The sequence below is a fragment of the Zalophus californianus genome, chromosome 14 (genome assembly GCF_009762305.2).
Source record: "Zalophus californianus isolate mZalCal1 chromosome 14, mZalCal1.pri.v2, whole genome shotgun sequence".
NCBI classification, from domain to species: domain Eukaryota; kingdom Metazoa; phylum Chordata; class Mammalia; order Carnivora; family Otariidae; genus Zalophus; species Zalophus californianus.
The window spans coordinates 5,376,575-5,403,786 of NC_045608.1; the positions used below are offsets into that span (position 1 = coordinate 5,376,575).

At 54.1% G+C, this 27,212-nt stretch overlaps 1 protein-coding gene across 6 annotated transcripts in view; it reads left to right on the forward strand.

The window, feature by feature from the left end:
* SCARB1 (scavenger receptor class B member 1) overlaps positions 1–27,212 on the forward strand; it is a 72,236-nt gene that overhangs the window by 26,987 nt on the left and 18,037 nt on the right. For all 6 annotated transcript variants that reach the window (XM_027575263.1, XM_027575265.2, XM_027575264.2 and 3 more), the window contains exons 2-7: positions 12,492–12,649; positions 14,349–14,490; positions 17,294–17,497; positions 20,056–20,151; positions 21,724–21,839; positions 23,711–23,877. In XM_027575263.1, coding sequence (XP_027431064.1) covers positions 12,492–12,649; positions 14,349–14,490; positions 17,294–17,497; positions 20,056–20,151; positions 21,724–21,839; positions 23,711–23,877 — 883 coding nt within the window. The remainder of the gene's footprint in view (positions 1–12,491; positions 12,650–14,348; positions 14,491–17,293; positions 17,498–20,055; positions 20,152–21,723; positions 21,840–23,710; positions 23,878–27,212) is intronic.

The following is a 27,212-nucleotide window of genomic DNA, read 5'->3' on the forward strand; positions in this document are numbered from 1 at the left end:
AGAGCAGCACCAGGAAATTGACCCAATGAGTTTGCTTCCACTGATGCCAGAGAAATAAAATGACAATGAATTCTGGTTTGGGTTTAAGCAAAATATTTAAATTTAAAATAATATTGTGGGTTTTAATATATTTACTTGTGAGCATTTCAGTATTTTTTTCAACGACTTTAGTGTTTGGGAAAAACATGTATGGGCACAGTTTTACTTTTGCTTCGAGCTCTGATGTGAGCTGGTGAGGCACTGACCCACAGCCTCGTGAGGGGGTCCGATTTGCAGTGAAATAACTTTCTATTTTAGAAGAGCTTTGGACGTATTGGAGAACTGGGGAGAGAATACGGAGTTTCCACGTCCCGCACACCCCGTTTTCCCCGCTCACACCTGTCGTTAGGGTGGCCTGTTTGTTACGGTAAGTGGACGGGCAGTGACGCACTGGTGTTAAGTACGGTCCGCACTCTGTGCGGCTTTCCTTAGTTTTTACTTAATACTCTTTTTCTGCTCCGGGAGTCCACCCAGGAGACCACGTCACATCTGGTCAAAGCGTCTCCTTAGGCTCCTCAGGGCTGTGATGGTTTCTCAGACTTTCCCTGGCTTTTGGTGACCTGGATAGTTCAGGGATTTTGTGGGATGTCCCTCTGTTGGGATTTGTCTATGTTTTTCTCAGGATTAGACTGGAGTTCTGGGTTTTTGGGAGGAAGACACAGAGGCGACGTGCGCCTCTCACCACATTATGTCAACATGGTGTCGCTGTTGGGGTAGGTCCTGTCTCTAGTCTCTTTTGCACAGATGAGAAACTGAGGCGCAGGAAGTTCTGTCGGGCTCCTGCTGGGAGGTGGCGAAGGGCGGGGTGAGGAGGAGGCAGGGAGGCAGGTGTGGCCGTCGGGCTGGGGCCTCTTTGCTTGTAGGGACGGCCCCACGCCTCTCCTCTCTCTCCTGGGTCGCCGGCAGCGTCCTCGCTGGTCTCCCAGAAATCAGATTTGGGAGGACACCAGCACCTTGCTGGGCTTCTGTGGGCTGAGGCTGTGTTTACCATCTTACAAGCGCTCACCTCCGCCTTACACATTTTTTTGCTTTAATTTTTTTCTTTTTAAAAATCAGAATTTAACATCCGTATGGGGAAGTACACAGTGTCGGGTGCAGACGTCAGTGAATTTTCATGTAGGTTGCCATGCTTGCCAAGCTCATCTGAATCACCTACAGAAGACTGTCCTCCACCCTCCCTGTCAGCGCCCACGCTGGGATACAGCTGCCCCCCCACCTCTGTCACCAGAGATCAGCTTTGCCTGCTCGCCGGATCATCTCGGGATTAGAGTCCTGCGGCATGTTCTCCTAGGTGTCCAGCTACTGTTGGTTGATTCTGTGCTTGGTTCGTCGTGTCCTTGAGGGCATCCAGGGTCCACTCCTTTTCTCTGTTGGGTGGCATCCCTTTGTGTGAATGTCACCCCTGTTATCCTTTCCCTTGTCTGTGGACATGCGTGTTTCCAGTTTGGGGCTGCTGTGAGCACTCGTGGACACAGCACTTGTATGTGGATGGACATATCTTTTCATCTCTGTGGGGAAAACCCAGAAGTGGGCTTGCTCGCTCATGGGGTAAAAGTCTGTTCCACTTTAGCAGATAATGTCAAACGTTTTCCAGTGACTGTACTACCTCTTAGACTTGCACAGTGCAGTGTGTGAGTGTTCTGGTTGCTCCATTCCGGCCGGCATTGCTGTTGCCAGTGTTTTTTGTGTTAGCTATTCAGGTGTAGGCTGGAGGATCTCACTGTGAGTTTTATGGACATTTCTCTGATGACTAGGCTGCCCGGGATGGGTGGGGTGGCTCCATTAGGTAGTCCTATCTTCCTGCTCCACCATCCTTTGTTTGTGGCTTCTGTTCTCAAGGCTGCCTCATGATCCAAAGCGGCTGCTCTAGCTCCATCCATCAGGACGGCAGTCCAGGTAGCAGGGCAGGGGGATTTGTCAACAAATATATAGGAATTCCTGGCGTCGATAATGCCAGGAAGACAAAACAGCGTGATGGATAGAATGTCACTGCGGAAGGGCTATCTTGGAAAGGATGGTCTTCTTTTCCTTTTCGTTCACTGCTGTGTCCCCAGACTTAGAGCCTGACATGTAGTGGGAACTCAGTAAATATTGTTGAGGGGATGAAGAGTGTTCAGGGAAGGTCTCACTGAGAAGGTGGCTTTAGACTTAAGAAGTGAGGGGGTCACCCGTGAAGACGTGGGAGGGAAGATTGCCCCGGAGGAGCAAGCAGTCGGTGCAAAGGCCTTGTGGCAGAAGCTTGCCTGGTGGGCTCCGGAGCAGCGAGGCCAGTGTGGCTGGAGCAGTGTGAGCGAGGTGGTTGGTAAAGGGAGGGGTGATTGCAGTGGTTATAGGGAGCCTTGTAAATCACTGTCAGGGACTTGGATTTTATTCTGAGGTAAATAGGGAGCTATGGGAGGTGTTTGAGCAGGGGGATGACATGAGCTGACTCAACTTTGAAAAGTATAACTCTGTTCCTGGGGAGGGGGGGGGGAAGGGCAAGTGGGGTCCACTCAGACCAGGGGCCAGAGGAGAAGCAGGAGAACCAGTGATGAAGTTAGCGTGTAGGTCCAAGCAAGCAGTGCTGGGTGCGGCATGGTGTTGGAGAGAAGTGGACGGACTCCAGGCGTGTCTTGGAGAGAGAGCAGCCAAGACATGCTGATGGAAGGGTGTTGGGTGGGAGGGAAGTTGAGGAGTCAGGGATGGCTCAACTTCCTAACTGAAGAAACTCACCCCGTTGTCTTAGCAAACTATTCGGGTGTCCTATAAAAAGCTTTTCTTTTATTTGTCTTACCTTCAAAATCAAGAGGTTGGAACAGTCGTCAAGGGTGTGGTTGTTCCCAGGTTTCAGACTGACTCAGCCCACGCTGCGGTCCGCCCTGAGCTCACGGGCAGCCCAGGGCAGGGCGTGCTTCCGAGCCAGGGGATGCAGGAGGTAGGAAGTGCCTTGCTGGTCAATCCAGCACGGGCGGGGGCTGGTCCTGTCTCCGAACTGGGCCGTGTATGCCAAGTGGCCTCTTGGCTCCGCAGCTCGGAGGTGTGTTTCCTAGGGAGCCTGTTTCTTCTTATCACCAGGGGAGGGATTCGGTTTTGCAATTCAATGGCCAGGTCAAGTTAATGATTATTCTGTGAAGCTGTGTGGGGGAGCAGTGTGAGGATGCAGCGGGTGTGTGGGTACAGAACCCGCGGGCTGGTCTCTCCCTCGCCCTGTGACCTTGGGGAGACACTTGGCCTTTAAGCCTCGGTGTCTTTATCTGTTAAATGAGCCTTAGCAAATTCAGTGAGGTGAAGTAGGCAGAAGTGTGTTGTTACCTGAACAGCATATACAGAGATGGTTGATATGACTCGCCGGCTCCCCGCGTGTCCCCCAGCTTCTCAGGGGCAGAGGCCCCATGTTGTTCATCTTTGTGTCTTTAAATTCCTAGCGTCGCCTCTAGCACGGCGTGGGTGATTGTGCACAGGATGAGTGGGGTCCTGATTAGATCAGGCAGGCTTGTTTCAGAGAGTTCCGGAAGACTTCTTGGAGGAAGTGGCTCCTGGTGAGCGGGGTTTTGGATTTGGGTGTCAGGGGCATCCTGGGCACGGGGGCAAGGGCTGTGGGAGGCAGTGAGCTGAGCCTCCTTTCCAGAGTGGACTCGTGTGGGAGAACGAGGTGAGGCCTTGAATGCCAAGCACAGGAATTCATACTGGAAGGTGGGCGGGAGCCCAGTGATAATCACAGCTGCCTCATATTGAGCACCTACTGCATGCACTTGCTGTGCACTGACCCTAAATCTCATCCATGGCTCTGCCAAGTAGGGGCTGTGACTATTGCCGTTTTACAGACGAGAAAGCTGAGGCACCAAGATGTTTCTGGAGGCTTCACAGCTAGGAAGGTGGAGGTGGGGTCCACTCGGGTTTGTCCACACTGGCGCCGCCTCAAAGAAGATAGTGCAAACCCCGAATGTGAGTGCTGTGTGTGATTTGAAATTTTCTAGGGGCCCCATTAAAAAAGAGCCACATAAAAAAAGGAGTAAGAACAGGTGAAATTAGTATTTACCCAGTACGTCCAAAATATCCACTCAGCGTGTGATCAAAATAAAAACAATCATTGACGAGATAAATGTATTTTCTTTCTTTTTTTTTAAAAAGATTTTATTTATTCATTTCAGACACAGAGATACAGAGAGACAGAGAGAGAGGGAGAGAGAGCATGAGCAGGGGGAGAGGCAGAGGGAGAGGGAGAAGCGGGCTCCACGCTGAGCCAGGAGCCCGATGCGGGGCTCGATCCCAGGACTCCGGGACCATGACCTGAGCCAAAGGCAGACGCTTAACCATCTGAGCCACCCAGGCACCCCTTCTTTTTTTTTTTTTAAAGATTTTATTTATTTATCTGAGAGAGAGCATGGGAGAGAGCCCGCTCAGGAGCAGGGGGGAGGGGTAGAGGGAGAAGCAGGCTTCCCGCTGAGCAGAGAGCCCGATGTGGGACTCGATCCCAGGACCCCGGGATCATGACCTGAGCCGAAGGCAGATGCTTAACGACTGAGCCACCCAGGTGCCCTGATACATGTATATTCTTTCGCTTTTTATTTTTGGGACGAAGCTGGTCTGTAGCTTACAGCTGGGCCCATCTCCTCGGGACTGGCCGCATTTCGGATGCTCAGGAGCGGCACGTGGCTGGCGCCTGCTGGACTCGGTGGGAAGGTCCACCCCGACGCCCGGCGCGGCCCTCCCGGTGCACCACCAGCCCCTCCTGCGGATGGGGAATTTCTGGGTAACCAAGGGTGTGTGCCTTGGGAATTTCTATGCTGGGCTTCTTGAAATGGAGAAAAGCCCACGTGTGTGTTGGTTAAATGAAAAATAAGAGACCCCACTACTGAAGATGGCACATTCCTCTGGAATAACTGAAGTATTACATTAAAAAAAAATTTTTTTTTTTTCTTAACATGCCAGTTGCTTCTGGAGGCTGTGGCTTCTCCTTCAGCCTCAGTTGGAATGTTGCCTCCTCGGAGAGGCCCTCCTGGACTGCCCTGTTGGACATATGGACCCCATCCCCCTCCTTCTGGCTTTATTTTTTCCCAGTCTGCATCAGGGCGGGAAGTTCTGTCCTGCAAGGATCTGGTGCTGTTGCCTCCACCCCGGCAGGGGCCTTGCTGGTTTCTTCTCTGGGGCATCCCCTGTGCTCAGGATGCTGCTGGGCCCCCAGCACGTGCCCAGTGAGTCTTTAGGGTGCCGGGGAATGGTTGGGGTACGTGGTGCATCTTCCCACGATTGTCCGGGAGCCCAGAGGTCGTCCTGATCTTTCTGCCTTTTGCCGCGAGCTGGAGGAACCTCGTGGGGTTCCGGCGGGTGTGCCGAGGAGCACTGAGGTGGGCCTGCACACTGCCGAATGCTTCCCTCTTCGCCCTGGCATCAGGGCAGTGCGGACGGGCCCTGTGAGCTTTGGGCCAGGATGCCAACCCGGCTGGGTGTGGGTTCAAGTGACACTCTGGTCGCTTAGCTTCACCTTGGCCTTAGCCCCTGTACTGGGCTCAGTAGTGTCCCCCTCCAAAAAGGTACGTCCCGAGTTCTAACTCCTGGTACCTGTGAATGTGACCTTATTTGAAAATAGGGTTTTTGCCGATGAAATTAAGGTAAGGAAACCCCCCTCACCCCAGCCCCAGGTGTGACTGTTAGAGCAGCCCGGGGGGATCTCGGAGGCTTCCCTGACAGCGAGGTGGGCCGGGTGAGGGTTCCTGAGTGTGGTTTTAGCAGAGGTCTCGGACTTCCTGGCTCTTGGGATCTGGCAAGAGATGCTTTTCTGATCTCTGAACTGAGGTCCCGTGTTTTTGCCACTGGGGGCCAAGGGACAATGAAGTCCCTGGGAGTCATGGGGCCCCCTCAGTCTCTGCCTGGTCCCGGGCTCACAGCTTATCCTGCGTGCTTGAGGTCTGGCTGAAGGTCTGAATTCCCTGGAGGCACGTGAGTCCCCGGCCAATTCCTGCCTTCCCTGGGCCTCTTGTGAAGTTAAGGGTTGGCCCAGGATCCCCCCCACCCCCACCCCCCCACCCCCCAGCCCACCAGGCCTCTCTGTGAAGGGCAGGGCTGACCCAGGATGCCCCCCAGGCCTGTCTCTGAAGCTCAGGGCTGACCCAGGATCCACCCCTCTAGGCCTCTCTGTGAAGCACAGGGCTGACCCAGGATCCACCCCTCTAGGCCTCTCTGTGAAGCGCAGGGCTGACCCAGGATCCACCCCCCTAGGCCTCTGTGAAGGGCAGGGTTGACCCAGGATCCGCCCCCCTAGGCCTCTGTGAAGGGCAGGGCTGACCCAGGATCCGCCCCCCTAGGCCTCTGTGAAGGGCAGGGCTGACCCAGGATCCGCCCCCCTAGGCCTCTGTGAAGGGCAGGGCTGACCCAGGATCTGCTCCCCTAGGCCTCTGTGAAGGGCAGGGCTGACCCAGGATCCGCCCCCCTAGGCCTCTCTGTGAAGGGCAGGGCTGACCCAGGATCCGCCCCCCTAGGCCTCTGTGAAGCGTAGGGCTGATCCAGGATCCCCCCAGGCCTCTCTGTGAAGCGTAGGGCTGACCCAGGATCCCCCCAGGCCTCTCTGTGAAGCGTAGGGCTGACTCAGGATCCCCCCAGGCCTCTCTGTGAAGTGCAGGGCTGACCCACACTACTCCCCACCTCCCCCTTGGGACTGGTGTTCTGCCTCTCCCTGGGCGGTGTCTGGAGTTCCTCCCTGCCCAGCCTGGAGAGGAGATGGGGGCTGATGGAGGAGCCTATGAAGATCACCCTCAGATGGAGGGTGGCCTGGCCTGTGCGGTTGCAGCTCATGAAGCCAGAGAATTTTGCCACAATTGTAATTGTAAAGATTGACTTAACTGAAACATAGACTAATAGCTAAAAGTTAATGTATGTGACATTGTCATTTTTGCCATCCTGTGTCCCCTGAGCTGCTGCTCTGGCCCAGCCTGGGCCCCAAATAGGCCATGCTCTTTATGTATTAAAAAAAGAAAAAAAAAATTCTCCCTTAAGTAGAAGCTGTTTAAAACACATACAAAGGAGGCAGCAGATAACCACTCTGGACATTTCTATTCGGTATTAGTGTTCTAGAGCTCACACTGCCTGTTGACTCAGCAAAAATTTGCTGAGTGTCTTCTGGGTACCAAGCCCTGTTCTGGGCCCCGTGAATCAGTGAACTAAGCAGATGAAGATCCTGTCCGTGTGAGGCTCTGACCTAGTAGGGGAGACGGAGAAAGAACAGTAGACATAATTATAGGCGACAAGGACCATGGGAAACACAGCAGGTTAAGGGAGTTTAGGAATTTTGGGGTGGATCCGGTGAGAGATTTGACTGTGTGGCCACCCTGGGGAGAACATTAGAGACAGCAAGAACAGCTAGTGCAAAGGCCCTGGGGCAGAAGTTTGCCTGCCTATATAAGGGACAGCAGGGAGGCCAGCATGACTGCGCTGAGTAAATGACAGGGCCAGGACAGGGCGCGAGGCCCAGAGGCCACAGGGACCAGACCAGGCCGAGGTTCTTGCGGGCCGGTGTTAAGATGGCAGCTTTTATGTTCATTTTATTTTCAAGACATCAGCGGTTGCCCATTATTTTGTATATTGGACAAATTCCTATAAAAAGGCCCATTCCAACTGTGTCTTTCTGCGGCTTGTCTGCTTTCACTCAGGTCTTTTGAGCCTTCCCCCAGTAGGTCTGGTCCGTTTGTCCTGCCCGCTGTAGTGTGCGCAGAAGCCAGCTCCGCTCGTGAGCGCCGAGAGGGGGCTATGGAGTGATTGGGATGGGTGGGGGCCAGCGTCTTGCCGGCGGATCAGAGGAGGATGGGCGTTTCACGCCTCCAGGGACGTCCTCTAAGTGGACTCGCGGTGTCTGTCCCGTGGCTGGCCCCAGTCACTCGGCCTGCTGTCCTCCAGGTTCATCCGTGGTGCGGACCCGCCTTCCTCGTTAAGATGGAGTCACGTCCCCCGGAATGCAGTGAACAAAGGTGTGCTCACACACATGCCTTTTAACAGGTGTGATGAAGGTGTTGCATCTCTTGAGTTTGCTTGTCGTACAAGGGAGGTGTAGACCTTTGACAAAACTCAGCAAAGTGCTCTTGAAAAGCAGGCACGTTAGGGATGCGCCTTGCAAACATGGTGCTAGGGGAAGAAGCCTCGTGTGGCCTTGGTCGCACGTCTGCTTGTTTTTAAGAAATGGGGTGTTATGGACGTAAATTGACGACTCGTATTGTAGGATTCTGTTTATTGGGAAAAAGGCAAATCCGTGGAGACAGAAAGTAGATGCGGGGGTGCCAGGGGCGGGGGGAGCGTACTGCTAACGGGTACAGGGTTTTGTTTTGGGGTGATGAATATGTTCTGGCCTTAGACTGTGGTGGTGTCTGCACCATTCTGTGCGCACATCCACACCATTGAATTAGACGCTTGAAGTGGGTGACTTGTATGGTATGTGAATCCTAAGTCATTAAACGGTCAAGAAACGCTAGCATCATGTTTTCACGGTGCCTCCAGAGCGTTCATCCTTTTTAGGTGTGCAGCCTGATGGGTTTTATTCATCTGACCTGTGTGGCGCCCGAAATCAAGAGATGGGATGTTTTCATGACCCTAAATAGTCTCTTGATGCTGTTTTGCAGTCGGTCCCCTCCCTCTACGCGAGCCCTGTGACAACCCCTGATCTGGTTTCTGCCCTTATGGTTTTCCTTTTCCCAGATGTCCTATTATAAATGGACTCATGCAGTACGTCGCTGTTTGCATCGGGCTTTGTTACTTAGCATGTGCTGTGGAGCTTCATGCATGTGCTGGACTGACCAGTAGTCGGTTCCTGTTTGCGATCGAGTAGTGGTAGTGCCCCGTTGTTTAGTTACGTGGCGGTTTGTTTATCTGTTGAGGGACGTTGGAGTTATTTTAAAATACGTTTTGAGAACATTTTTGTTACTGATGGGCCTTTAGGTAGCCATGTTCCTAAAGGCTTCCTAGCCTGGGCACAGGCTGCAGACCCTGCCAGGAAGGCCCTCCCCGTCTTTTATTGCCGGCCAAGTCCAACTCCCTTCGTCAGTGCTTGGCTCACGTGTTTCCTCTTCCGGGCAGCGCTGCTGACTGTCCAGGAATGGGCTCGGAGGGTCCGGTTGGATGAGAGGCAGTGGTGTCCTGCAAGGGCTCACGTTGGCCCTCTCTTCCAGTCTTTGTGTTCTGGGCCGTGGTCTTTGACCTTGGGGGAGGGGGTGAGGATAGAATGAGCCATATCAGGTGAAAGGCAGAGAGTGTGGCCAGCAGTGCTGTCTAATCAGCTGCTTGGTCTCGTTGCCTCTGCTCAGACTCCGATCAAAACCAATGCAAAGGGGGCGCCTGGGTGGCTCAGTTGGTTAAGCGACTGCCTTCGGCTCAGGTCATGATCCTGGAGTCCCGGGATCGAGTCCCACATCGGGCTCCCAGCTCAGCGGGGAGTCTGCTTCCTCCCTCTCTGACCCTCCCCCCTCTCATGTACTCTCTCTCTCTCTCAAATAAATAAATAAAATCTTTATAAAAAAAAAAAAAAACAGTGCAAAGTCTCTCCCCACCTGCGGGTGCCGGTGGGGCAGTGTCAGTGACAGGGAGGAAGAGGAGTTGGTTACTTCAAGCCAGGTGGCTACCTGGCTGGCCTTCCAGATGCCTGGGGCTCTGCGGTATCCTGTTCTGGCACTTTACCGATACAAACTCATTTCAGCCTCACACCAGCTCTATCACTGGGCTCATTTTATGGATGAGGAGATTGAGGTTCACAGAGGAGTGGTGACTTATCCACTGTCCCCCAGCCAGAAGGCAGCGCTGGGTCATCGAATACTCCCCGTGAGCGAGTGCCCAGGGAGTGGGGTGGACCCCCAGAGCCTGGAAGCCCCTTCTGTTGGAGAGAGAGAGGGACACATGGCTTTATCTGGTGACTCATTTCTTTGGCTGTGATTTGTCCCCAAAGCAGAGTGTGCTGGAGAGTGGATGAGGGATTCTGGAGTTCTGAAGATTTCTCCGGGTCCAGCTGAGAAACAGAGCTGGGGAGCGAGGCAGGACCTGGAAACTTTTTATTTTATTTCATTTTATTTAGGTTGAGAGAGAGAAGGAGAGCGTGAGAGCGAGCATGCATGCACGCAGGGGGAGAGGGAGAGAGAGAATCCTAAGCAGGCTCCATACTGAGCTCGGAGCCCGACAAGGGGCCCCATCTCATGACCCGGAGATCACGACTTGAGCCGAAATCAAGAGTTGGGCGCTCATCCGACTGAGCCACCCAGGCGCCCCAGGAAACTCTTTTTAAAAACCACTTAGTTGAGGTATGATAGACATTTTAAAAAAACTGTACATATTTAATGTATACAACTTGATGAGTTTGCAGATAAGTATACACCCTCAAAACCATCACCGCAATCTATGTGTAAAGATATCCATCACTTCCAAAACTTTCCATATGATGGCTTTTATTGTTTTAGTTACGCAGGATGAGTAAGCCTAGAGATCTACTGTATGCCATAATGTCGCCACTTAACAGGATTGCATCCTACACAAATATTTGCTAAGAGGGTAGATCTTATGTGTTTTTATCACACACACACACGCACGCACACACACACACACACACACACAGGAACTGGGACTGAGATCACGTTCTTTCCTGGTGCAGTTGCTGGCAGAAGCCAGGACAGGCAGGGGACTCCTAGTTACTAGCCCTGTGTGTATCTTTTCTGTGGGGAGGGGATGGTGGAAAGGCGTGATGGGACCATCTCCCTCTGTCACTCCTCCCTGTTGAAGATTTGAGGATTTCCATCCTGAATGGACCCCCCTCCCGCCCAGCAGCCTCTGGCCTAAGGTTGAATTCCATTTGCCAAGCCTGTGCCCACGCCTCTGGTGTTGGACCTGCTGCGTGGGGCCTGGGGAAAGCCCCCCAACTGCGCCGGGCCTCGGTTTCCCCCTTAGAAACATGGGGAGGTCACCCTCCATCATCTAGGAGATGATGCTGGTCAAGTGCGCCAGCAGGTGTGGCAAAGGGGCGGCCCATGAGCCAGGTGTGGCCCCAAGGTGTGCGTTCGATCGGCTTCCGGGTGTGCTTGATTTTGAAAAATAACTTGTTGGTATTAAACAATACGGAGATCCCACAGAGTCTTTGTTGCTTTGTTCAAATCACATTTATCAGTTGCCTTTATCTGCCTGTATTAGATGCTCAGGTTATAAGAATGATCGTGTGGCTTCCATGGCTGGTAGGAAGATGTGTTTATCAATAAATGATTATTATTATACCCTGAAATACAGATTTTATGTGACATCATCCAGTTTTTTATTCTTGGCAATGAATTTAACTTTTCTTCATTTAAATGTCATGTTGGTGAAATGAGAAACGGCCGAGGCTGCTGGCCCCCCCATTGTACAGATGGGGAAACTGAGGCTCAAGAGGTTATTGTCTTGCCCATGTGGCCCTGAGGTCTGGCTGCTTCTGTATCGTCTCCTTCCCAGAGTCTGCTGTTTGGGGACATGGGGCCGGGCCGGACCAGTGAGCTCCTGCCTTCTGCCTCCCCTGGAGCCTCTGCCCATTGGTTTTGGCTGTCTGGGGACAGAAAAGGTGGCTGGCCTTGTTCTGGAAGGCCATGTTCGAAGGAACATGGAAGGTGGTGCAAGCCACGCTGTACACCTCGCTTTGTGGTATCGGGTCTCTCTCTGATGGGCTGGGTCACTCTGCCTCACCCAGGCTTGGAGCCTTGTGGGGCCCGTGATGTGGCCGGCCCCAGTTGCTGGGGGGGGGGCGGGTTGGGTTGTACCGGGGGGACCTCCCTGTGACACAGGGACTTGCAGAGCTGAGGAGCCAGACGGGGATGAGAGGCCAGTGTATCTGATAGGCTGCAAACCTGTTTTCTTCAGCTCTGTCTCAGCACCGCCCTGCCTCAGGGCCTTTGTACGGGCCTTGCTTCTATGTGGAATTACCCCCCGACCACCAAATCCACGTGTCCCCCTCACTGCCTTTTGTTTTTATTTATTTATTAATTTTTGTTCTGTTTTTGCTTGTGTCTCACCTGTGTGACTACTCTGTTTAAAGTTGCAATGCCCTTCCCCATCCCTGCCTCTCACACAAGCACATGTTGTACCTTTGTGTTTAACACCTGCCTCTCCCTTGCTAGATTAAAGACCCCACAGAATTGGGGAATGGGGTCTGTCTTGTTCACTCTTTTATCCCCAGCCCTTGGAAGAGTGCCTTGGCATATAGCAGGTGCCCAGTAAAAGTTTGTTGAATGAATGAATGATACATTTGGCCAGGTGGAGCGGCTGCTTCCTGGTGTCTGATCAGGCTACCGTTACTAAAACACGGTACAAAAGTAGCAACAAGAATGTGTTGCCTGTGAACTGATGCTCTGGAGCAGCGTGTGTGGGGAGCTTCCTCACTGCTGGTGGGACCCTGGAGGGACCCGGCTCTGGACACCTGTTCTCGCTGCGTGGAGGGGGGCCCCCACTCACCCTCCTCACGGGTGTGTTCGTTTTGCCCCCCGCAGAATGTGCGCATCGACCCCAGTAGCCTGTCCTTCAACATGTGGAAGGAGATCCCCGTCCCCTTCTACCTGTCCATCTACTTCTTCGACATTGTCAACCCCGACGCCATCCTCCTGGGGGAGAAGCCGCAGGTGCAGGAGCGCGGGCCCTACGTGTACAGGTGAGGACAGAGGGGGCTGGACTGGGTCTCCCAGGCGGGCCGTCTTAGTGGGGTCGGACCCCATTTTACAGATGAGGAAACCGAGGCCCCGAGTAGTGGAGGGGCTTGCTCAGGGTCAGTCTGCTTTCCCCAGTCCGGTGTTCTCGTGGTTGAGACCGTGCACTCTGCAGAGTGACCTCCTGGGTTTAAACTGTGGCTTTCTGATTGCAGGCAAGGGGCGTTCCTTCCCCATGCCTCAGTTTCCCCATCTGTAAAATGTGGATGACAGTCTCCGCCTTGGGGTGGTTGTGAGGACTGGATGAGATAGCGGGAAGCCCTTAGCACAGTGCCTGGCACGCAGGGAGCGGCCCATGAACACTTGTTACCAGCGTGTTATTACCACTGCTGCTACGGCCTCTTCGCTGGATCGTGGTCTTTGGGAGAGTGCGGCTTGTTGACTCTGCCAGAGCAGGTTTCCGAGATATGAGGGAGGACAGTTCTGGTCGAAGGCCCTATTCCCGGCTCCTGCCCGTTCTGCTCTCGGGCATGGACCCTGTTATAAAACTGCCGTCCCTGCCAAGCTCGTCCGGGGAAGGCTTCTGTGTCAGAGCTGAGCCTGGCTTGCCAAAGTTTATATTTATTTCTTCATTCTGGAAGCGTTTACTGAACACCTCCTGTGGACTAGGCACCGTGCCAGTCACTGTTAAAGGCAGACCCGAGCCCCTGCCCCACAGAGCTGACGTCTGATGAGAGAGAGTAAACTCTTAGACACATCGGGTGGCCATAAGTGTGGTGAGAACAAGGAGGGTGAAGCATGGAGGGTGCTGGAGGGAGGGGCGAGGGCAGGGTTGGTCTAACTGGAGGGTCAGGGAGGACCTCTGCCAAGGGGACACCCCCCTAAACATGGGTGGTGAGAAGGGGGTGCCACTGTGTGAAGATGTGGGGGGAAGAGGGCCCCAGGCAGAGGTGGCAGCTGGTGCAAAGGCCCTGAGGCAGGCAGAGTCTGGGAGTCCAGGAAGGAGAAGGCCTAAGTGGCTGGCGTGATATGAGTGAGGGGGAGAGTGGCAGAGACGAGGCCCGAGCGTTGGACGGGGTTGGGTGGTGAGGATCTCGGAGGCCACATTAGGAGCTTGATTTTATCCTGTATGCAGAGGAGGGTTGTCGGGGAGAGGAGGACATGATCTCATTTCTACTTTTCAAAGATTCTCTGGCTACGTTGTGGAGAATGGATTGCAGACAAGAGGGAGTAACTGTAGCAGCCACGAAAAGCCGCTGGTACTCGTGTGCTGTCTTCCGTGCCTCGGGCCGCTCTTTGGTAGCTTGACGTGCACTGACCCACTCAGGGCTCACCACAGCCCTACGAAGTGGCTCTTGTTATCACCCCCATTTTATAGATGGGAGAACGGAGGCCCTGGTAGTAAGTGATGGAGACAGGATGGGAGCCCGGGCCCTCCGTCTCCAGAGTGCACATTCCAAACCACTGTGCTGCGCTGTCTCCCTAAGCAGGCACATGCGCGGGGGAGGCTGCTGTGAAAGACGGCGGCGCCTGGCCAGGGGGAGGGAGTGTGTCGGGATTTGGGTGCTCTTTGGGGTAGCTCTGATAAACCTCACAGGGTCCCGCCATGGCCTGAGGGAAGGCGGCCAAGGGCCCCACAGCTCCCGGCGGGCGTCCCGTCCCTGTGTGGCCGGGCCCCACTGACCACCGGCTTCCCACCCACAGGGAGTTCAGGCACAAGAGCAACATCACCTTCAATGACAATGACACGGTGTCATTCCTCGAGTATCGCAGCTTCCAGTTCCAGCCCGACAAGTCCCATGGCCTGGAGAGCGACTATATTGTCATGCCCAACATCCTGGTCTTGGTAAGGCTGCCCCTGGCCGCACCCCTTGTCCCAGCCCTCACCCTTGCCTCTGCCTGCCCCCCGCATGGGCTGCCCCGCGGTGGGGGGGCACGGGGGGCAGCCTGCAGCTCATGGGACCCGACGCGCAGCCCCCATCGAGTTTCCCAGGTGCATCCCCCTGTCTCTGGTTTGGGGTACCGGCCAAAGTTCTTGTCTTTCCCATCTCAGTCTACAAATCTAGAATCTCCACAGGGAGGTTCTAGTGGGGGGCTGCACGGGGCTCCCCCAGGCCACGTCCTCATCTGCCCCATCTGCAGGCTGGGCCTCCGTGCTCTGTAGGTGGGGGTCATAGTTGTAGCTGGATTTACCGACTGTTGGCCTTGTGTGCCAGGGTCCCCAAGACCACCTCCAGGCTTGCTGACTCACTGGGAAGGCTCGCAGACGGCGTATTGTCCCACTCTTGGCTCTGATTTGTTATAGCAGAAGGGTGCAGAACCAAAAGCAGCAGAGGGAGAAAGCGCATGGGGTGGAGGCCAGCCTCCAGCCTCCAGCGTCCTCTCCCAGGGGAGCCGCACAGGGCCCCCCCCCCCCAATTCCCCCAGCAACAAGTCATGACAGCACCTGGGAAGGTTAGTCACCCCAGAAACCACTAGAGACTCCATGCCCAGGGTTCTTTATTGGGGGCTGGTCACAGAGGCACCTTCTGCCTGGCATGTACCAAAATCTACATCCCCAGAAGGAAGGCAGGTGGTCAGCATAAAGCGTACTGTTTGTACACGCAGTCCAGACACCGTGAGCCCCCCCTTATCGGTCAGGGAGTGGTGGGAGCTCCCTCGAAACCCAAGCTCCCAGACGCAGGCTGAAGGTCAACCTTGCTGGCAGGCCTTTCTAAAGAGAGTGGCCTCAGGCCTGTTGTGTTAACTTTTTGCAAACACTGTGTGTCAGCACTTCGGGCCTATGGGCCTTACACATATTACCTTGTTTACTTGTTAGTGACCCTGGGGCTGGCGTTGGGCTGGGCTCTGGATCCGAGGCGAACTCGCCTGCTGAGTCCATTGGATGGACAGGACGGAAGAATAAATATGCCCCGAAGCCTTACAGCTGCACCACCCTGCCCCTGCGCGCCCCCCACCCCCACCCCAGTTACACCCTTAAGTTTTGGCAGTGAAGGCACTTGCCCCCACTGACCAGATTGGCAAAGACCGCGTGATGATGCCCCAGGGGTCAGGAGCATTTGTGGAAACAGACGCTCTCAGGTACCGTCGTGAGGAACAGAACTGGTATGAGCTGTTGGAAGGGGGTGACTTTAAATAGAAATTGCACACGCCTTTGACCTCAGAAATTTCATTTGTAGGAATGTGTCCTCTTGATAGAATCACATACGTAAAAGATGCTTGCACTCAAGGATATTCATTGTCAGAGCAAACTTCTAGAAACAACCTAAATCTTGTTCCATCATGTTTCATGGTGGTAATTTATGACAGCCAGGCATGGCACGGGGCAGTCCCTAAGGTCTAAGTGAGCGAAAGGCAAGGTGCGGAACGCACGTACAGTGCCACACCTTATTACTTAAAAAGGAGAAATACTTGCTGATGCAGAAGCAGCCGAAGGCAACATAAAGGAGGAGGCATGGAGATGTTCCAATGAAACTTTATTTCATATAGTTTTCATATTTTTTCAAATATTCCCCCCCAACTATTTGAAAAGATTAAAAAAAAAAATGCTTAGCTCTCAGACTGTACAAAAATGGGTGGTGGGCTGGCTTTGGCCCAGGGCCCATAGTTTGCTGGTCTCTGGTGTGGATGTCTCTGGAGGAATACCCAAGAACCCATAGCATTGGGTGGCCTTGAGGGAGAAGATTGGGAAGGAGACGGTCAGGGGTTGGAGACGGGTGTTTCTTCAATGTCCTTTTGTGATTTTTTAAAAAATCGTGTGTTTATTACCTTTCAAAAGTGATTATAATGGCAAGGAGATGCTGGGGAGTTCCCAAGGAACCAGACCTCTTTGGCCTAGGTTTTAGGAAATGCTGGCTGTGTTCACTTTTCCACTTTTGGATGAGGTGCCTTTAAAAAATAAACCAAGTGCCAAGACAGTATCTCCAGAGGAGAGCAGAAATCAGAAAATAAATTCACCTGCATTCTCAGCACCCAGGTATTGGGGAGAACAGATCTTTGGGACTCTTGGTGATTGGGAGGGAGATATCAGGAAGTGGAGTCGAGTCTTCATGAAGATTCTTTTGGATGCAAGGTGACAATAAAAGGTACTCCAAACTGGCATCAGCAAAAAGGGAACTTATGGGCTCACATTACTGAAAGGGCAGAGGTTGGCTCCTTTCAGGTGTGGCTTGATCTAGGGTGCAAATCAGGTTCCCTAGATCCTTGTGGGTGCCCTGCTCTGGCGGACCTCAGGGTGGCTACAGCTTTCAAGCATGGCAGCAGGAAGCTCTTCTTTCTATCTGACAGCCCCAGGGGAATGTTTCCCATTTCTTGGGGCTCTGATTGGGCCACATTACACATTCTGGAACCAATCACTGTAGCTGGAGGGAAGAACGTTTGTCATTGGCCGGGCCCCTGCCATGTGCCTGCCTCTGGGACTGGGGATGGAGTTAATTTCACCTGAAATCCACTAACACAGGTGATCCTGTTACTGAAGGATTAGGGACTGGTTCTGGATGCCCCAGACACCCTACATGTCGGTGCAGGGACTTTCCTGGGCCCGAAGTTCATGTCCCCTGATGAACTCTACCTCGGGCCTGCTTGAAGTCCAGGATGCATGGACCCGTTGGTGTCTAGCCTGTAACATGTAGTGTCCCCTCACTCTGCAGGCTGCAGCGATGATGATGGAAAATAAGCCCATGAGCCTGAAGCTGATCATGACCTTGGCGTTCAGCACACTCGGGGAGCGTGCCTTCATGAACCGCACTGTAGGCGAGATCATGTGGGGTTACGAGGACCCCCTCATACACCTCATCAACAAGTACCTCCCAAACATGTTCCCATTCAAGGGCAAGTTTGGGCTATTTGCAGAGGTAAGCGTGGCCCACAACAAGTTCGGGGCCTGTGTCTTGTTCTCCATCGATACAGCCTGGAAATGGGTTAGCAGCCTGGCTGGGGATCTGGGGGCCGTGGGTTGGAAATGGCAGAAAACCCAACTCAAACTGGCTTAAGAGAAATAGAGAATTTATTGGCTCATATACCTGAAAACCCTAGGCAGAGATGAAGGTGCAGCTTGATCCAGGCTCTGAGAATGTGATTGGGCTGAGCGCGGGCAGTTGGGGGCTGCTGGGAGAAGGGGGAGAGGCTGCTGGGGAGGCAAGTCACAGATGTTGACTATGACATTGCTCTGAGCTGCCTACTTTTTTCTTTCTTTAAAGATTTTATTTATTTATTTGAGAGAGAGAATGAGAGAGCACGAGCAGGGGGAGCAGCAGAGGGAGAGGGAGAGGCCGACTCCCCGCTGAGCAGGGAGCCCGATGCGGGGCTCGATCCCAGGACCCCGGGATCACGACCTGAGCCGAAGGCAGATGCTTAACAACTGAGCCACCCAGGCACCCCTGCCTGCTTTTTTCTTGATCTTGACCCTTGGTCACCTGGCAGTAACTGGGCTCCTGAGCTTCGATCTGATGCAGAGTCTGACCCCTGACTGTGGCTTCCTCCACCAAAGGTTTTGACGAGCCCTCTGGGTTGCTCCAGCCTCGGCCTCCCCTTTGGGCTCTGCTGATCTGTCCTGGGGGGAGGGGGAGAAAGACATTATGTTTCTGTAGTTGGCACATGATAGACACTCAATACATTTTTAACCGGAATGACAGGTTCTGAGTGTGTGGGAAAGTTGGCAAGTTTGGAGCAACACGATTCCTTTGAAAGCATCTTGTAAACTTGTAAACAAATGAATATTATTACAAAGTGAGTAGCATACCTATAATATATGTTTGTGTATAATGGAAACCCTGAAATAACATTCCAGCAGTGGCTGTTCAGTGTTGATGGGGTGTCTTCCTATCCTTCAGGGATCTAGAATTCTTCTGCTACCCTGGTCTGCCATCCTTATGGTGTGGTTTTCAAACTCCAGATTACCACATGGCTCAAGATGGCTGCTAGAGCACCAGCTACCACATCCACATTCCAGGAGGCACAAGCGAAGGAAGAGTGTTTAGGGATGGAGAGGCAGGCAGGGGGGTTGAGGACAAAACAGCATGTCCCAGGTGTCTCCCTCCTTGGGAGGGAGAAAACCAATTTCTACTTTCCTTTGGCCAAAACTTAGTCAAGTGGCCCCACGTAGCTGCAAGGGAAGCTGGGAAATGTAGCCTTTTAGCGGCTGTGCTGATGCCCCAAATAAGGTTTGGGTTTTGTTACGAAGGAGGAAGGGGAGGATACTTTGGCCGTCTCTGATATACTTCGTCTGTAATGTATGTAATGTCTGTAATGTAATGTAATGTAATAATAATCATTACATCATGTCAAAGGACATCTGGTGTCCTTTTGGGGGAGCCTTTATTAATAGTAATAATAATGATAAGGATAATAAAGACTAGCATTTGGAGTTCCTACTGTTTTTCAGGCACCGCTTAACAGTGTTGACACATTCGCTTTTTCATACCCCCAGTGTCTCCGGGCTCCTGTTACTCTCTCCTCATCATGGTTGAGGTCCCAGCTCATGAGGCTCAGAATGGACAGGTGACATGACACAGATATTAGGAGGCCAGAGCAGGGCTTTGGACTGGGCCCTGCTCTGGAGCCTGTTTGCCTAACTAGTCAGTCATCAGTTTAGCCATCCAGCTGGGACACAACCCTATCGAGTTCTCAGCGTGTTTTTCATTACTCAGCCTCCTCAGGGGGAACACGGTACTTCTAGATTTTGCCCCGCAGTTCGTATGCTTTGCGTGTCTTTGCTGTGAATTGGGCGTCTGTCTCTAGGAAAGAACCTCAGAGTGCCAAAGCCTAGGGCTTCCGATCCAGAAAATGCTCAGGAAGCGCTGGGTCCTGTATGGGTTAGGATAGACCGGGTCATGCTTTGTAACAAGCAGCCCCGGAATGTCTGGCTTGAAACAGCGAGTTGATTCCTTGTTTGTATGCCACGTCAGTGTGGGTGACCAGTGGGCCCTCTGCTCTTTTTGGTCACTCAGGGACCCAGGCTGAGGGAGGCAGCAGCTTGATACACACTTCCACGACCCCTACGGAGCGGCAGAAAGCACGGTGACTTGTGCATGCACTAGCTCCTAAAGCTTCCATCCGGAAGTGGCATGCCCCATCTGCTTCTTTTTCGTTGATTGGAGAGGTCACATGAGCATACTTCATTTTCAGTTGGGGCGAGGGGGTCATTCTGCTATTCATCTGGGAGGAGAAGCCAACTCTCCTTGAGTGAGGAAGGGAAGGTGGGACCCTTTCTAGGAGGGACGCTGTCATCAGGGGAGTGCCCCTTCTAGAAAGCCCCCCTCCTCTTGGTCCCCAGGCACTGGGCATGCAGTGGTGAACAAGGTATCGAGGCCCCTGTCCTCCGGGTGAAGTGGGGAGTGGCCTCTAAGTAAACGGGTGGGCCTTTGCCCCTGTCCTGAGGCTTAAAGGTGCTGGTCTCTGTTGTTGTCCACAGCTGAACAACTCCGATTCTGGGCTCTTCACCGTGTTCACGGGGGTCAAAGACTTCAGCAGGATCCACCTCGTGGACAAGTGGAACGGACTCAGCAAGGTGAGGGCAAGGGCGGTGGCCCTCCTGCACGGGGGCCGGGGGGGGCACCCGGGCTGCGCACCTTGTCTCTCTTGCAACTCAGGAGGGTGGTCACGTCTGTGATGGAGAAGCTCTTGGAATCGGGGGGTTCTACCTGTGGTCAAGGCTCAACTGGCTCTTGGTTCCTGTTCGGTGGGTGGGGAATGGAAACTCTACTTATTTAGCACCTAGTGTATACCAGGAAGTGAGTGATTTCTTTCCTTTTGTTCTTAATTTACGAAAACACTTCAAAAATACTACGCTGATGATATAACCATCCACTGCATTAAAAGATATTACTGAGTAAAAACAAAACAAAACAAAACCACCCTAGAAACACAGGAAGACATTCACATAAAAAAACAATAGAGACAGATCTCAAGTGCCCTTTGCACCACCTCCCGCGCCAGCCCCCCCGGTCCCTGGAGCACAGAGGGCACTCACGGTGGGCAGTGTCGCTATGGCCTTCCTGTCCACTTCTGTCCACTCCACGCCCGTGTGTGTGCGTAGAAACATGGTGGGTTTGCTGCTGCTTTGAACACGATGAAATCGTATTACGTGCATGGTTCTGCAGGCTGCTTTTTTCCACCTTAGTTGCTTTTTCTCATTGTGCTTGCACCGGAGTGAGCCATGCATGGGGCTGCTCACACCTCCCCCAGTGCTCACCATGGTGACCGCTGCCAAGACCTAGGCTCTGGGGCCCAGTGACACCCCCATCCGTGCTCAGGGTGGCCACATCCCCATTTGCAGCCGGCAGTAACCATTCCCAGTGGAGACTCTGAGACTTCACTGGCTTGTTCTTTAACTGCACAAATACACTTATGCAGGGAGCCTGGGTGGCTCAGTTGGTTAAGCGACTGCCTTCGGCTCAGGCCATGATCCTGGAGTCCCGGGATCGAGTCCCACATCGGGCTCCCTGCTGAGCGGGGGTCTGCTTCTCCCTCTGACCCTCTTCCCTCTCGTGCTCTCTATCTTTCATTCTCTCTCTCTCAAATAAATAAATACAATCTTTAAAAAAAAAAACAAAAACAAAAAACAAATACACTTATGCACATAACAGAACTCGCTCTGATGGCCCGGCGGGGGGGTGGGGGGGAGGGGTGGCACAGAAAGGGAGAAGTCCGTGTTTTTTTATGATTTTAAATAGTTTATTTCCTATGCTGCCTCTCCCTTTAACTGTTTTTAGGAAGTGTCTGCTGACTTCCTGTCTGAGAGATAAGGATGCTAGTACCCCACCTCCCTCCTCCCCTGCTCACAGTGTCCCTTGGTGATGGGGGTGATTTTGCAGACGAAGTCAGTGAGTGCCCGGCAAACCTGCACACTCAGGGATCCTCGTCAGCGAGTGGGCAGCTGTCATTGAGGCTCTCTGGCTGTCCAGGTGCCCTGCCGGGCCATCTCTCCGAGGGGACTGGCTTCTGGAACTGAGTAGTGGCATTCAGCCCGGGGGCCCCGGCCTGTGCAGTCGTCACCCCAAGCCGGGTGTGCAGCACTCGAGAGGGCGTTTCTGAGAGCCGTTGCTGAACTAAACGGCCGGGTCTGAATGCTTCCCCGCAGGTCAACTTTTGGCATTCTGATCAGTGCAACATGATCAATGGGACCTCGGGACAGATGTGGGCGCCGTTCATGACTCCTGAGACCTCGCTGGAATTCTACAGTCCTGAGGCGTGCCGGTAATGGCTGGGACGTTCTGGGGCCTTTTGGGCCTCTCGGGCAGCGGAAATCAGCTTCGTGGACACTCACAGCCTAATCGAGTGGCTTTCGGCCTGCGCTTGGGAAGCAGTTTGGCTCTTTGTGTCTTTGTTGGCCCTCGGCACTGTCCTGAATTCTCCTCAGTTACACCACGAAGAGCCAAACTCCTCCTGCTGCTTTGGCAGGGCCCAGAGAGGCCCCTGGCAGCACAGTGCTTGGCGTGCTGGTGGCGGGCAGGAAACCATCGGGTCGTGGGGGGCTGGGAATCAGGCAAGCCTGGGCTCCCTGGGGCATCTGTCCGGCTGCCCTCATGTCCACTTGGATGCTGAGACCTCTAGATGCCTCTCCTGTGACCCCTGCAGGCTCCAGAGCATGGCCTCAGAGGCTTGCTTGGGGTTGACGGATTCCAGGGGCCCCAGCGCAGGTGAGACTAGACCGCGGACCCTAGAGCCTGCCTCTGGGTGCTGCCGGCACTCGGCTCCATTCCAGCCATTCTGGAAAAGTCCTTTAGTTGGGGATTCACTGATGTGAACTCCAGCTCATCTGCTTTCCCAGCAGACCTCTGTGGCGGTCGGCTGTGTCAGGTGCTGCGGACACAGCAGGGAGGGCATGGGTGTAGTCCCGGTCACCTGGAGCCTCTGTCCTGCCGTGGGGACTCACGCAGACCCACCTGCAGGGCAGTGTCGGAGGGCCCGAAGTGCCCGTGCTGTGTGTGCGTTCACTTTTTTAAAAATTAGACACTTGAACCCAGAGCAGAGTAGCAAGAGGGCACCATTTCACTCAGGTTTGGGAACGGTTTCTCTTTGGCCCCACGGCCCTGTTCCCGGACCGCCTGAGAGTAAGTTGGCCGTCTCCATGCTTCAGTGGGTGTTTTCTGAAAACAAGGATGTTCTCTTGCGCAACCATGTTACCATCACCAGCCACGTAACACTATTGTCTGGGCTATTGTCTGGGCCGGTGCTGTCTACTCCCAACGCGGTGCCCGTCCCCATTTGCAATCTTTCAAGTGGCCGCGTTAAAAAAAGCAACAAGAAGTAGGTGACTTTAATTGTAATGATAGGTTTTACTTGACTCCCCATATCCAAAATATTACCGTTTCGGTGTGTACACAGGGTCCCATGTTACTGAGATGTTTCACATTTTTTTGGTATCCAGTTGTAGGAATCTGGAATGTATTTTGCACTGACAGCGTGTCCCGCCCACACGCGCCCCGTCCAAGGGCTCTGGAGCTGTGTGCGACAGCGTGGGGCGGCACGGTTGTAGTCCAAAGTCCAAGTTTGAGTTTAGAAGGGCCTTTGAGAAATAGAGCAGGATGAATCGGGTGGGGGCTGCGCTGCTGCAGCCTGTGGAGAGGTGACTGCCGAGTCACCACCGTTGTGAAGAACTGCAGTCTGATGTGTGAACATCGAGGGAAGGGCAGATGGGGCAGCAGATACAAAGGCCCAGGGGCAGGAGGGAGCGCGTCTGAGCAGTTGCCGGGAGGCCCGTGGGGTGCAATAAAGGGCAAGCAGGGGCTGGACCTCATAGAAGCTGTCGGGCCATGATGAGGATGACAATCTTGTTATAGATGAGACTGGAAGCAATTGCAGTTTTAAGTGGGCACATGATATACTCCGTTCTGGTTTTAGAGCGCTGTCTGCTTGCAGAGAACAGATGGGCGTGGGCAGGGACGCAGGGAGAGCAATTAGCAGGCTCTTGCCGTTCCCGGGGAGAGAGAGACGGTGGCTGCTGGGCCCCGGGGGCTGGTAGTGCCCGTGGAGAGAAGCGGCTCAGCTGGAGTTACCTTCGGCAGGACCGGTCTAGCCGCCACGTTCTGGGTGTCACCCTCCCCGCCCCTGTCTGTCCCCCGCAGGTCCATGACCCTCATCTACAAGGAGTCGGGGACGTTCGAAGGGATTCCCACCTATCGCTTCGTGGCCCCCAGCACCTTATTTGCCAACGGCTCTGTCTACCCGCCCAACCAGGGCTTCTGCCCGTGCCTGGATTCTGGAATTCAGAACATCAGCACCTGCAGATTCAGTACGTGCCGTCTCCGGTGGGAGGGCGGGCGTGGGGACCACGGCTCTGTGCCTCCGCGGTCGGCCTCATCTCTGGCCTCTTTACTCCTCATAATCCCATCAGGCCGGAGAGAAGGAGGGCAGCAGGAAGAATTTGAAAAGGAAAAAAAATGCTGTGTAGATGACTTGCCGTTGTCGTGAATTCCCACAACCTTAGTGGCTTAGAGCGGCATAAATGTCTATTATCTTAAACAGTTCAGAAGGCCCACACAGGCCCAGGGGCCAGGCGACGGCAGGCTGTGTTCCTCTCTGGAGGCTCGAGGGGAGGTCTGTGTGTTTGCCTTCCTGCGGCGATCAGAGGTCTGTGGCTCCTGGCCTCACCGCCAGCAACACCCCATCTCTCTGATCCCACCTCCGTGGCCTCATCTCTCCCGGTTCCCTCTTCTAGTTTAAAGACCCCGGAGACTACAGCCCCTCCCCTCTGCCTGCACCCCCCCCCCCCAGGATAATCCAGGCCACGCTCCCTATTTTAAAGCCAGCTGATGAGCAGCCTTGATTCCACCTGCAGCCTTCCTGCCCCGTTGCCGTGGGACCAGATGTTTTCACAGGCCCTGCAGACTGGGGAGGGCCCCGTTCTGCCTGCCGCACCAGGATATGTACCGTGAGGATGCAGCTTCGTAGGAAGGGCCTGTTCCCCGTTGGGAGGGAGGGAAGCGGCCAACAGTCCAGCCGTTCCATAAAGTCTGGTTGGGCAGTGTGCGGTTGCGGGGTAGGGTGTGAGCCGTGGTGCTGGCGGTGGCCTCTGGCTTCGTGGCTTGAAGCTGTGTGCCTGTCCCCAGGACGTCCTCCTCGGTTGCTCGATTTGGGCGCTCGGCTGTCACCCGCAGTGCCCCCCCCCCCCCCGGCCCTCAATCCAGCGTCTCAGCAAGCCCACCGGCTCTGCCTGCAAAGGAAGGCAGTCCTTCCTCCCTCCCGTGACCCCACCTCCTGGTGGTCCCGGCCCTTCCCTTTGGTCCCCCGTGACACTGCCGTCACCCTCCACACCAGCTGTTCCCCAGACTGTCCAGGGCGGTCACCACTGGCCCCGGGGGACCATGTAAATTAAAACTGTTTTGAACGCAATCCAATTAAAAGGCAGTGTCTTAGTCACACTGGCCATATTTCAAATGACCAGCGCCCACACGTGCCTAGTGACTTCTGTATGGGATGCCCAGTGCAGAAGGAGAACATCTTCATCAGGGTGGAAAGGCCTTTGCTTCAAAGGTCTCACGGCCCTCCCATGCACATAGAGTGAAGCCCTCATTGTGGTCTCAGTGCTCTGCAGGATCTGGCCTGTGCTGGCCTTGCCAATATCATTTCTTTCTGTACTTCCCCCACTAACTAGTTTTCAGCCCCACGACCTTCTCCCTGTTTCTAGAGTATATCAAGTTTGGTCCCACCTCAGGGCCTTTGCATCCGCTGTTCACCCTGCCTTGAGAGTTCTTTCCCCAGATATCCATGTGGATCTGTGTGGCTCATCCCCTCCCCACCTTTTGATCTATTCGGAGGCCACCCCCTCCAGGAGGCCTGCTCCGATTTCCCATACTAAAGTTGTCCCTCCTTACTCCCCCTCTTCTGCCCCTGCCAGCTTCTCTCATTTCCCTCTTTATTGTGTTCTTGGTGCCCATCACTCCCCGAAATCACTGACTGTGTATTTTGTTTTACTTACTTATTGTCTGTGTCCTCTCCCAGACTGTAAATGCTGTTGGCAGGGCTCTGTCCTCAGCTGCTAGAATTGTGCCCAGTATGTAGTATTGGAATGTATGGGTGTGTGGGTGTATCCTGCACTTAGGAAATTGAGGCTCAAGGCTGGGACGTGCCCGAGGTCACATGGTGGGTAGGACGAGAAGCCACTGTTCAGTCGACTGGGTCTTGCCTTCTGGGGGCCTGTCTGGCTGAAGCCATATGTCCAGCTGGAGATGGGGATCCAAGATGGGTAGTTCGCAGCGGGGCTGGGGGGACAGACTGTCAGGCTGGACGACTCCCCAAGTTCAGGCAGAATGGGGTGCTTTGTAGGTGAAGGGTTTGGAGCTGGGGCCTGGAAGTGCCCTCCCTGTCACGTCTTTGTATGACCCACCTGTCCTTGCCCTCTGTTTAATTCTCCCCTCCCTGGGGTCTCTGGGAATTTCTGCTTGCGGGTTGGGATGACGGTGCAGAGACCTGCCTGGCTGTGTGCTTCTGTTGCTGGGCCAGGGGAGAGAGCTGCCGCAGCCTAAGTCCTGAAGGGCATGTCCTGGTTTGCGTGATGCAAAGTTCCGGAGTAGATTCTTGTATTAGGCACGGCTCCAGAGCTCAGCTGTTGTGGGAAGCTGCTTCTCAGTCCGGGTGCCAGCTCAGTTTTCTTCCAGGCAGGCTCTTCCCTCTGGCTCCAAGGCTCCCCTCTTCCCCTCCTGGGGTTCCTGCCGGAAGGGCCCACCTGGGACCTCCTCACTCCAGCAGGTGCCCCACGGTGCACACATTGGTCTGCCTTGCATCCCATGGCCACCTGTGGACCAATCACCGTGGCCCAGGGTGATGCTGATTGGCCAGGCCGTGTCACACGCTCCACCCCTGATTCCATGGGTGGGGCCAGCCCTGGCATGGCAGGTTCCAGAGTTGGGGTGTGGGTTCCAGAGGAAAGAGTGGGTGCCAGGCAGGCGCAAGCTCCATGTCCATCCACTTCAGAGGGCCAGGGATGAGGTTTGCACTGCCTCATCTTAGCACATCTGCCAAAACAACCTCAAAAGTGAGGGGGAATTTTATTTTTATTTATTTTCTAAAGATTTATTTATCTATTTTCGAGTGAGCATGGAGGGGAGGGGCAGTGGGAGGGGGAGAGAGAGTTACAAGCCGACTCTGTGCTGGGTGCAGAGCCCAACGCAGTCTCAATCCCGCAACCCTGAGATCATGACCTGAGCGGAGACCAAGAGTCCGTTGCTCGACCAACTGCCCCACCCAGGAGCCCCAAAAAGTGCGGAGGAATTTTCAAATATTTATGTAAAAAATATTTTTTCTTTTACGTGGAACTAAACACATGTACGGAGGGGGGCCCAAAGGACACGTGCGGTTTGAATTCCACAAGGGGCCCACGTCCCTGTCACCAGCACCCAGATAGAGAACCGGGGTAGGAGTGGCCCCGGACACCCCCAGGGCCCCTCCCAGGCCCTGGCCTGATGTCCAGCAGCACAGCTTTGCCTGCTTTTGGTCTTTATGTGAAAAGAATCATACGGCGTGCGCTCCTTTTTTTCTCTCTTTCTGGTCTCTTCCACCCTTTATTGCATTGGTGAGGTCCGTCCGCCCTGGGGCTGTTGTTTGCTGTATACTGTGCCTCTGTGGGAA